This window comes from Plectropomus leopardus, chromosome 14 (assembly GCF_026936395.1).
Source record: "Plectropomus leopardus strain MGB_pleo_1.0 chromosome 14, ASM2693639v1, whole genome shotgun sequence".
Classification (NCBI taxonomy): domain Eukaryota; kingdom Metazoa; phylum Chordata; class Actinopteri; order Perciformes; family Serranidae; genus Plectropomus; species Plectropomus leopardus.
In genome coordinates this window covers 22,980,275-22,992,062 of record NC_142189.1, presented here as the reverse complement: position 1 = coordinate 22,992,062, position 11,788 = coordinate 22,980,275, and the positions used below count along the sequence as shown (strand labels likewise).

The 11,788-nt window shown below is 38.0% G+C and overlaps 2 protein-coding genes across 2 annotated transcripts; both read left to right on the top strand.

Moving 5' to 3' along the window:
* The first annotated feature begins 1,246 nt into the window (after positions 1 to 1,246).
* cdc50aa (cell division cycle 50 P4-ATPase accessory subunit Aa) lies at positions 1,247 to 6,943 on the top strand. The gene is made up of 7 exons (XM_042501282.2): positions 1,247 to 1,729; positions 2,893 to 3,012; positions 3,508 to 3,615; positions 3,697 to 3,784; positions 3,950 to 4,093; positions 4,183 to 4,392; positions 5,762 to 6,943. Exons 1-7 carry the CDS (start codon positions 1,481 to 1,483, stop codon positions 5,953 to 5,955), a joined length of 1,113 nt encoding a protein of 370 aa, XP_042357216.1. The 5' UTR covers positions 1,247 to 1,480; the 3' UTR covers positions 5,956 to 6,943.
* A 203-nt stretch (positions 6,944 to 7,146) lies between these two features.
* LOC121953745 (cytochrome c oxidase subunit 7A2, mitochondrial-like) lies at positions 7,147 to 10,003 on the top strand. Its single transcript, XM_042500958.2, has 4 exons — positions 7,147 to 7,298; positions 8,495 to 8,584; positions 9,452 to 9,536; positions 9,772 to 10,003. The coding sequence occupies exons 1-4, from the start codon at positions 7,281 to 7,283 to the stop codon at positions 9,828 to 9,830; spliced, it is 252 nt and encodes an 83-aa protein (XP_042356892.1). The 5' UTR covers positions 7,147 to 7,280; the 3' UTR covers positions 9,831 to 10,003.
* The last annotated feature ends 1,785 nt before the right edge of the window (positions 10,004 to 11,788 follow it).

Below are 11,788 nucleotides of genomic sequence, written 5' to 3'. Positions count from 1 at the left end.
ATCCATCTCTGCCATTGATGGAAACATATTCTCTGTATTTACAGTGTGCATTGAGATGCACATTTGGGTTAAATATTATATCAGACTACTAACTGCTTCCTGCTTTGAGTGGTTTTCTCACGTATAAGGAGTTATAGTTGAGTTAGTAATATTTTTTAAGGACACTTTATAAGACAAAATACTTGTTTTCATGTAAATGAGGTTTATTTTTTTCATTAAAGGATTTGTACTGAAGTGTATTTTAAATAAATGTGATTTCACGGGGTAGTGTGACATGCTCTTTTATGTAGGAAAATGAGAAACACAAATGTGCAGCAAATATGGAGAGAGAAAATTATGTTTAACTTTGCATATGTTGCTTATGACTTTCACTTTTGTCCTTTTAGTTAATCATGCTTTTAAAGCATTTTAAAGTTTCAATCAATTTTGAGGGCACCGCTCCAGTTTTTTCACTTTGTTATTTTGGATTTATTGAGACAAAAACCCAATGCACTCTTATATATTTGTGATCTTTTGCAACTTTATATTTATTTTTTGTGAAAAAGGGAAACTATTACTCTTGAACATGGAAGCCAAGAAGGGCCACAATAATCTTACATTTCAATTAAGCATTTATTAAGGACATTAATAGCCAGTGGTGACCAATGTGTTTTATAAAGAACTACATTTAAATTCCCAAAACAAAAACAAACAGATGCAACCATACTAGTAATTAAGGTGACTCAAATGTGCCACTGAATTTAAAGCATTTATATTATTATTTATATATTTTTTGAGAACCAATTTTCTGCATTCATGCAATTTCAGTTCCCCTCATTGATGTATCCAGGGAGTAAATTTAAGAAATGCAACATTAAACAACTGGATTTTTTTTTTTTCAGTTTCCTGCCATTTTAACTTTTCTACACTTGAACTCTAAAACAAAAATACTTATTGTGTGAAGTTCAGATAGATAAATGGATGTCAAAGTACGTTTTGAATGCTCTAATGTCAACGTTAAGTTTTTAGTGGTGATGATGATTTCCAAACTGGTATTGAAATTAAATAAATGAAAATAATGACAAATAAAATACAATTAATTAAACTAAAACATTAGACATGTTTTACTTCCATAAACAGAATACATTTTAAAACTATGTCTCTAACACAGAGCTTCACATTCATCGTCAGCTGTTTGTGCTCAACAAACAATGTGAGAAAGGGGCGTCCTCATTTTCTGCTGTGACGTAAGTGCTACGTCTCATCATCCTATTGGTTCAACAACTTCCGGCTTCTTTCTCTTGGATGAGATTAACGAGGCGGACAAAAATCAACACTACTATGAGTAGATATTCGGATTAGATAGAGGGTAAATTCCCCTCAGTTGATAGTTTTACGCTTTCCTTTAACGCGTCGTCTCGTTTTTTACCGTGTGTGATTGACTAGGAGCTGGCGACTGTCAACTGAAGTTGATTATTTTTGCCCGAAGCGGATTGCAGCCATGATGGCGTCAAGCTACAACGCTAAGGAAGAGGACGGACACCACTCCGGTGCTGCGAACCATGGAGGCGCCGGGGTTGTGAAAAGTAAAAAACCGGACAACACCGCTTTCAAACAGCAAAGGCTACCAGCCTGGCAGCCCATCCTTACAGCTGGCACCGTGCTGCCTGCTTTCTTCGTTATCGGTCTCATCTTCATCCCCATCGGCATCGGCCTGTATGTCACGTCAAACAACATCAAAGAGTTCGAGGTAACGACACAGAAACAGTAATGTCTGCCTGTCTTTAACTATTGTTTTAACTAACTAACTTTATAGCGACCAGTTTATTTTATTCTTAAAGTAAAACTATAAACCTGCTGTGCTACAACAAGGAAGAAAACAAATAATAACACCTTAGTTGCTCCCAATATCTCAATACAGTTAGCTTTCGCTATTGAAATAACCGTAAATACTCGGTTGTTTATGAAGCTGGTAACTAAGTAACTAAAACTAATGCAGTCTAGCACAAAAGCAATATGTCAGGTTGTAACGTCCAGTGTTTGTAAAACTTTGTAGTTATTTCGAAGCTGCAGCTAAAAGTTAGTGGTGCTGTTGCGCTGTATTGCATTAGAATATGTTTTCTGAATTTTGTCCACATATTTATAGCACAATGTTAGACACATTTCTTAGTGTAATATCTCATTTATAATTATGCAGTCCATCTTATTAAAAAAAATAAAACCGTTACAAAAAACAAGTGCAAGCCATGAAACATAATGGAGACGTGAAATTGGGGCACCATGATAAAGTATTTTAAGATTGAGAAAAGGGGCCCAGACAAGAAGCAAATATTCTTTAAAATATTTTTATGAACACGTCTAGATTTAAGAAGAAGAATGTGAATGTATTATTCATTAACAATTACAACCTACAAAACTCCCAAGACTAACCAAGAACCTAAAACCTAAACTTAAACTAAACCTCAATGCTAACTACTAAATGGTCCCAAGACATTTATTCCATCAGTCTTAACATTAGTTGTATAGGTAAGATACCACAGAGACATATGGCAAGTGGAAATGACAATATAATGTACATGTGTCTGAGAGTATCTAGTTTAGAAGTCCCCAGCTGTTTAGTATAATTAAACATTAACATTCATCTCATCATTAACTATTTTTAACATTGTTATCAATCTCATCCCTTATCTGTGGACCTCTGCAAACCGCACTTAAGCTCATATATTAAAGTTTACATTTTATTTTAGCTTGGTGTCTGGGTTGGAAATGAACTTTTTACCTGCCACTTACGATTAACTTTATATTGCCAGCGTGACTGGTGGATTGCAAAATCTGTCAGTCTCTCAATAGATAAAATATTAATTATAGATGTAATATGTTTAATTCTGCTATTTTTAAACTCCTTCTTTGCAGATTGATTACACAGGTGTAGATGTGAACAATCCATGTTACAACTGTGCCAAGAACTTCAGCTGGAACAGCACAACACCATGCCTCTGCTCTGTGCCCTTCACTCTGGAGCAGCCATTTGAGGTGAGCGCCAGTGTGCAGTCTGCAGAAACCAATGAATAATATATTCCTCCAGCTTTAGAACTGATAGTGTTGCTTAAAGTGCAATAAAAGACCGAAACTGCTCTCCTGACACTAAATGTCCATTAAGAGCTATTTTAAGTGCAAAGAAAAGTGCAGTCAAGGTTAGTTTTGAGCTTTTATTGTCATTGATTATTCTAGTCTGAAAATACACAGTGACTTCCAGAAGGTTTTTATTGATTACTTATAGAAAGCTCTCAGCCAGTTGCATTTTCATTTCATGAGTTTCCTGATAAAACATCTTAAATTCGAGTCATAATCGAGCGTTAACTGTAATTTTTAGATTAAACTAAAATCAAATTGGAGTAGAATGACATCTGTTTCATCTGAAAAAATGAGGAAACCTATGTTTGATAGATGCTATTGCTTCCTTACTGAAGTACTTCCTAGTTTATACTGATAAATTCTGTCTGTAACACAATCTCTCCTCCCTTGCAGAGCAATGTCTTTATGTACTACGGGTTATCCAACTTCTATCAGAACCACAGACGCTATGTGAAGTCCAGGGATGACAGCCAACTGAATGGTGACAAGTCTGCTTTAACGGTATAATCCTGAGCTAATACAAGAGGCAGAGATTTCAGTCAGTGTCTTCTGCATCTGTTTAACACTGGCTGCTTTTTGCAGAACCCCAGCAAGGAATGCGAACCGTACCGTACAAGTGAAGGGCAGGCCATTGCTCCATGTGGGGCCATAGCTAACAGCCTTTTCAATGGTAGGTGTTACACAGTGCACAGCTTCACGTTTTTCTCCTCAGCTGTCGAAGGATTATTGCTACTCATGTCTTCAGCTTAAGTTGACCATTGAAACTCCGACTAAAAGCTTCGTACGTAACAGAACTCTGATTTTGTGAAACGATGCTGTGTATTGTTTGTTTCAGACACTCTGGAGCTCTATCATATCGATTCCAATGGCACCAGAAATGCAATTCCTCTGGTAAAGAAGGGAATCGCGTGGTGGACAGACAAGCATGTGAAATTCAGGAACCCTGGCGGAAACAACAACCTTACGTTAGCTTTCCAAGGTAATTTTAGCAAACTGTGCACAGGATCATTCTGGTGCATAAACACTTAAGTTGCTTCACTAGCTTTGGTTTGTCTTGTTCTTTCTCAGGCACAAGTAAGCCGGTGAACTGGAGGAAGCCAGTGTTCGAGTTGGACCCATCAGATCCTGAGAACAATGGCTTTATCAATGAGGACTTCATTGTGTGGATGCGCACAGCTGCGTTGCCCACCTTTCGCAAACTCTATCGCATCATCCAGAAGAAGTCTAGCATGACTCCGACTCTACCCAGTGGCAAATACATCCTGGACATCACTTACAGTATCCTTTGAATTATTTCCAGAAACTCTTCTTTACAATCAAACTAGAGCTAGCCTTAGTCTATGGTGCTGGCTAGTATGGCCTTCATCACCTCCATCACGTGTTAGCCTGGAAGGGATCATGCATTAGGTCATGTGTACCTGTGTTTGTGTGTGTCCGCAGCAAATCTTGCAAACTACTGGACCAATCAGCTGCATATTCTGTGTTCATGTTTATGACAGTGTGCTCAAAGACCTCTCATGGTTGCACTGATTCACAGTTGTTTAAAAAAAAATGTTTTATTGACTGTTTTATACCATCATCAACTGCTGACTCTTCACTCCTCTTATCTGGCCGAGAGGGGCCACAGTTTCTCTGGAAATGAGCTCAGCTAAAGGCAAAAAGCCTTACCGTCTGTTGCAGGCCACATTTTGACCTTTGTTAATGCTCAAAAACTGATATCCAGAGAAGAGTTTGGTCTGATTTTGATCCGTAAAATCTGCAGATTAATCCCATACCCAATATGTTATGATCCAACAAAGTTTGGTATGTTTTGATATAATTAAATCACCATTTCTGTTTTCTTTTTCACCACCATGTTGACTGTAAGGAAGCTGGATGGGACAATTTCAGTAGGGTAGGGTTAGGGTTAGGTTTCTCGCTGCCATGGCTGCAAACTGGTCTTGTTCCATCTGCCGCCTGGCGTCACACCACACCAAGAGTGTTCTAGAAGCAGAGCATTTTGCTGTCTGATAAGTCCACATTGCAGCGGGGAACACGGCCGCTGGCATAGATCTACACTTTATGCAGTGCGCTTTTCCAGCTTCCTTATTCAAGCATCACAAGGTAAGATTATTATATAAAAACATAATAATCTTAAATCACGGAGCTGCAGCAAATTCACAAATTCTGTAAAGAGACAAATCACAATTTAGAGAACAAAAAAACACCCAAAAACATCAGATTACAGGGGGATCGGGGTTTTACTTAGTAAAGTTTTCAGGTATCTCAGCTTACTTCTGGAATGAGACCCCTGGTATAGTATTTGTCATGTGCAGACATATCCTGCAAGTTCCTAAAATCAACAGATAATAAAGTTATACTAAAACTAATGTGACTCCACAGAGCTAAACTGAAATTGTGTGCCTGACATTTAATCACAAGAACATTGTTGACCATTTGAAAGGAAAGAGAAAAACAAAGTCTAACCAATGACGGGGCAGTGAACTCAATTGCTTAATGGCTTTCACTGGATTCATGTGGTGATATGATTACAGTAGCCAGGTTTTTACGAAAACATTTTTCCCACATTAATGATTCCGTTTAAAGTTATTTAAAAACTATTAAACCAGAATTTCCAATCCCTTTTCTTTAACCACGTGACCACCAGATTACCCTGTGCTCAGCTTTGATGGCCGCAAGCGAATGATCCTGAGCACCATCTCCTGGATGGGAGGGAAGAACCCCTTCCTTGGCATCGCCTACATCACTGTGGGCTCCATCTGCTTCTTCCTGGGTGTGGTTCTGCTCATCATCCACCATAAATATGACAACCGCAACAGCAGCGCAGATATTCCAAACTAAATGGTTGCTCTATCACGTTTTGCTGTCTATGCATGCATGGGTGACCCTAAAGGGTCCATTCTGGACTGCTTGTTGACTTTAGCGTGAATACACTGTTCTCTGTATTGTTGTGTGTTTGTGTAAAGACAGCATTGTCTTAAGTGTCTCATCAAAAGCTGTGTTTTTGAGAAGGGCAACTAAGGCAAAAGAAGGAAGCTAGAGTCTGTCTCTCTGTGCATATAGCTTCAAGTTGGCTGCTGAGAATGTCATTTGTCATTGTCTTCAAAAAATGTATTTATCTTCTATTTATCTATACATGATCAAAGTATCTGTTTTTATTTTAGCAGTGCTTTGCGAATGGCTTAATTGTTGAAGGATGTGTGTGTTTGTATTGCAAGTTTTTGTCCCATATTATGTACTGTAATATGTCCTGCTGAAGAATGTACAATTATATTTCATTGACATACCTCCGTGATTTTTGAGATTACCTTGAATATAGTATGGGAAAATTGTTGCTGGTGTGCTGTTAATTATGGCAAGCAATGACATTTAACAAGTATTTCATCCTCAAAGAGTCAATGAATACTTACTGCAAGAAGTACCAGAAGTGTGGTTATCTACCCTCAGCTGTGACTTGTTGTATACAGAGACTGAGCTCGTCAAGGCATCTTTTTAATACTATAATCTGATGCTTACTAATGATGTAAACTATCCTTTACCACTATATCCATAATCCATAATTCTAAGACTCTGGGCAGCGTCTCAGGCTGATTAGAGCACAAAAATTATTTTATAGTTCAGCCTGAGTGTTAGATTATCTCCTGTTCTTTAATGCTGACCAAATTACATGCACTTTAATAGTGTCACATTTGTTAGTTTCCCCCCCTTGATTCACTCCATCTGTTATAATGATTCGTTTCTGGTTTATTAATTGAGTAAATTGTTTAAATTTGAAATTTATGGGTTTTATAAGGTTTGTAGGGTCCAATTAAACAACTTGGTGAATGTATTGGTGTAATTTGTGATGATTTCATTACAGACCACTACCACAGCAATAACTGCTACCATACAGCTACTAGGGGGTATTTTCCTCCAATTTTATTTACTATTATCACTTTTGTTAATATTATTATTGTTGTTGGTGTTGTTTTATATAAAATAACTCTTACAACTACTACTAGAACTACAACTAATAAATATGCTAATTATAACAATCTCGCAATCTCGCGCGCCCGGATGTGACAGGTCCACCAAGGGATTGTGGGTAGCCAGATTGTCAAGTGTCTGTCCTTGTGCTGTGCCCGGCGGTGCCTTTACCTCTTAGCATTACACAGAAGTCTGCCAAAATGTACAGACAACTTATGGTAAGAAAGACTTTTAATCGATTGAATTTACTATAAAACGTTCTAGGTTTGTCAGTAACGTGATTATGCTGGGTTATTATGATGTAGCTAACTAATAAGTTAATACTTTAAATCATAGTTAGTGGTGACGAGTAACGGTCGCTTGCTAACATTCAACTTTTCAAACTTAACTTATAACTCCAGTTTCCTACGCAGCGAGCAGTTGAGAGTAAACACAAAATAAATTTAATTTATTGAATTTCAGCAAAACGCAGTATAATATTCTCTTCTTGGGGTTTTTTTTGTGTGTGTTTATAGCTTTAATGTAGTTGCCCTTTTGGACAGGACGCCAGCTGTCTGACAGGTTGATCAACAAGTCGAGCATGAAAAAGTCAGGTGGAAGTTAGTACGTGATGTTACGCACAAAGCTAGCTAAATATTCGACATGGTATCGACCTTGAAAAAGTGTCGGTTGCCTCACTTCAACTTTAAGATCACTTGACCACTACAAACAAGGCGATGTTATATGTCAAGAGTGTGAAACTCAAACTCCCAGAATCCCTCCTACTCTCGGTTAACGTATAGCGACGTAATTGACGTGATATATGATGAGAAGACGGGGACGCCAGAGTTTTGAGAAAGACAAGGTAAAGTTATAGGTGTCAGGTAAGGTCTTTTCTATATAAATATAGTCAGGGCTGAATAGAATTAGGTAGATAAGTAATTGTCATAGCCTACCATCCATCCATTGAACTTATCGCCAAACTAACACTTATCATCAGATAATTTGGGCATATATACACTACTTTATATGTCGTAACACCACTTTTGTACTGAATAATCAACAGAGACAGCAGTGTGTTTGACCTCTGTTTTTCATGTAATCCTTTCATACATTGCAATATAGATGGTTGGCCAGCAGATGTCACCATTGTAAATATTAAAGGCTTGAAGACTTATTATTTTTAGCACACTTGCTTCAGAGTAGTTCAGTGCTACACAAATAGCAATGTCCCCTTATCACTATTGAAGTCACATCGCTGAAGTGTCATACTAGCTTTGCTAACTTTGTGTCACATAATAACACATAATTATGTGTATTTTGTGTCATTTCGGTTTTGTATAACATTTACCATTAGTCTTACACATCATTATCTACTGTTTGCCATGCTTGGAGTATGACTATAAAACCCTCAGTTATTTGTTTGTACCACCAGAGACTTCAGCAGCTTTCAAGGAAGACCATCACCACCAGTTCCCGCAGGCAGTTAGCCAACTCTGTGAAGGAAAAACAAAAACTGTTTCAGGTAGGGTCAATCTTTTTGAGAACAAGGGTAACATCGGTAAACTCATCATCCTATAACTTTGCCATTTTTTCTTTGTAAAACTGTGTCCGAAGCTGTAAGCAAATTACTGTAAGCCGCAGGAGTAGTCTAGTCTTATATAGAACTACATGTGAGCAGAGGTTATATACAGTGAGGTGAAACGTGTAGATATGTATTCACTTACTTTTAACAGTATGACTGATTTGTTAAGGATTGTGAGACTTCTTTTTTTTAGCATCGTATGATGAGTTCACAATCCTAAAGTCTAGGTAACTTTTTACATACTTTTAAAGTAATTATGTGCCTGTTTGACTTGAGATTTTACAACTTAATGTAACAGTGTTTAAAGTGAGACATTGAATGAGGTGATTTAATAGTGATAATGATAATGTTAAAGTGTCCACTTTATTCCCAGGTTCTGGAGACAGAATCTATTTTTATCCTCTTTGTAGCCTGACAGATAAGTATCAATGGGTATTTCCTCTACAATGTTAATGACCCTCGGCTGTAGCTGGAGTTATACTAATAATGCTTGCAAGCTAAGTGCAAAATCAACGTTCCCGTTTGGAAGGCTTTGCTGATCTATGCATAGTGTTAGAAATTACTGTAGTCAAAGTTGACAGATAGCTTACCCTTGCTTCTAAATCCCAGAGCAAGCACTGCTTCATTGTACAGTGTACTGTACGCCACCACTGAATTGCTATGGTTAACCAGAGATGAGCACAATGAAACTTTGAATAGCAAAGGAACAGAATCAATCATGTGACGCTAAAAGCCTTTCTCATATCCTTGAAATAAAGCTGTACTTTTAAAATAACTATATGCCTTCCTTCTTCGCTCTTTGAACAGGAGGATAACGGTATGCCTATCCATCTGAAGGGCGGGTCGAAGGACGCAGTGCTCTACAGAGCCACAATGACTCTCACTGTGTTTGGTATGTCAGCATTTGTCTGAGATTCGATGACTCAGGCTCACTCCACACGTCTCAGTCTGTCTTTTGTATAAAAACACATTTCACCTGATCTGACCTCAATGATACTACTGCAACTGACTTTGAAAGTCAATTTACTGTAATTTCATGACGCATCATTGAGGGACGTTTGAAGTAGGATAATTAGCTTGTGTTGTATCTCGGCCACATCTGTAACACTTGTCTGGTCTCTCCACAGGGAGTGGATATGTCGTGTACGAGCTTTTAAGTGCTGCAATGCCCAAAAAGCCACAGTGACACAGGAATGAGTTTATTTATCTGATGAAACAGTCATGCACATGCTGTACAGATTGCTCAGATTTTTCTTCTGGGAAATTACTTGTCCTATCAATATGTTTTATGTTTGAAATATTTATGAATCATACAAATCATGAGTTGCAAATAATAATAAAAAATTACATCTTGTGAAATTGTGTAACTTTTTAAAACTTCATTCCTGCTGCAGATGTTTGGGAGTAAGTTGCACACGTTCAAGTTACAAGAAAGTCTTAAGCCTTAACTGTAGAGTTTCAAGGAAGTCACAGATTACTGTGGTGAGAATCAATAGAGTCAAGTCAAGTCCCTGCTAGAAGTCAAGAAAGTCACATGTCAAGTCCCCAGTCAGCATTTTTAATGTGGGGCCCTCAAGGGCACTAAATGGGCTGAAATATGTGCCCTTCATGGAATTATTCACGGGTTCCATAAGGGCCCCATACCAGTTGCCCACATAGGTGGGTTTACTAAAGGGGGACATACATGGGTTATGCCAGGGCTACCCAGGTACCATTTGGCCAAAAAAGGCCATCTTATCTCGGGCCCACTTGAGTAAACCCAACTATGTGGGGAAATTGGTATGTAACACATTCAAATGTTGACTTCACCATGTGAAAGTGTGATGATCTGCTGACTTATTAGCCAGTAAGCTAACAGGATTGCTAAAAAACCCACTTCTCTACCTTTCTTTGTGAGTTTTGCAGTAGTAGATGGAGTTGGATGTTGTGTCACTGATTTTTGAGCAGCATACTTTGCAGTTCACTTCTTATTACTGCCATCAACAACTTAGTCCTTGAATCCATATTTCATTATTTTTTTAAAAGAACCCTTCATGATTACTGCCTGATACGTTGGTCTCTGCTGGTCTGCAGCATGGTAGGGGATTGCCAGGTTTGCTGGCATTGCAATAGACATCAACCCAATCATGTTTAAAAAACAAAACTTCAGTATCTGGAGAAGTAAAGTCTGTTTGAGTCATTTGTCTCAAATCTAAGGCAAGTCTCAAGGCAATAGCCTACCAAGTCAAAGTCAGGTGGAGTCTTTTGTCAGTGTTAGTCAAGCAAGTCTCAAGTCCTTAAATTTGTGACTCTAGCCATGTGACTCGAGTACCCCACCTGTGATGTTTGGCAGATTTTGATGCAAGTTTTGTATTTATCCAAGATGCTTTAGTGAATAGATAAAGACCCCTTTATTATTCTTTTCCCCATAATTTGATTTTTTTTACGGTAGACTGCTGTCTATTTGTAACTGTTGTATTTTTATTTATCAAAGGTGTAGATTTCGGGGGGGGGGCATCTGAAATTGGGGGATTTGGGGGTCCTCCTCTCGAAAATGTTTGCTTTTTGATGATTTTTTTTTCTAAATGTATTCAATTTTATAAAAAAATTAAAGTCCTCTGCCACTCAATGTTTTTATTGGGAAGGACAAATGCACATGTTGTAATATCGAAGAGGACGTGTGTGTACCCTGCGTGGCTCCTGAAATCTACGCCTGTGTTTAACACACTAGATTGGATTTCCCTCACCAGTTCAAACTAGTGTAGGTCTTGGATTGAGCACTAGAGGGCACCATAACCCAATCAGTGAGAAGGGTGGATTGTGGCAGTGAGTAGCAGGGTAAACTGAAGTACTTTGCTTTTCCTAACAGTTTTCCATTGATTCCCACGTTATAAATACACTTATGAAACATTTGGGCCAACATTACTACACTTAAATGTGTTTCTCTAAGCATCTTGAACGTATTATTATCAATATCCACGTTAAGAGCCAAAAAGTATCTGTTTACAGAGCGAAAAAAAATACTTTTATTTGAGCTGACATCTGAGTAAATAAATCGAATAAGGTTACGTGTTGCGTATATAACCTCTCAAAAGAAAAAAAAAACGTGTTGTCTGGCCAACTGCTAGCCTGCTATTAAGTCCCACTACTACTACTGGCACTGGA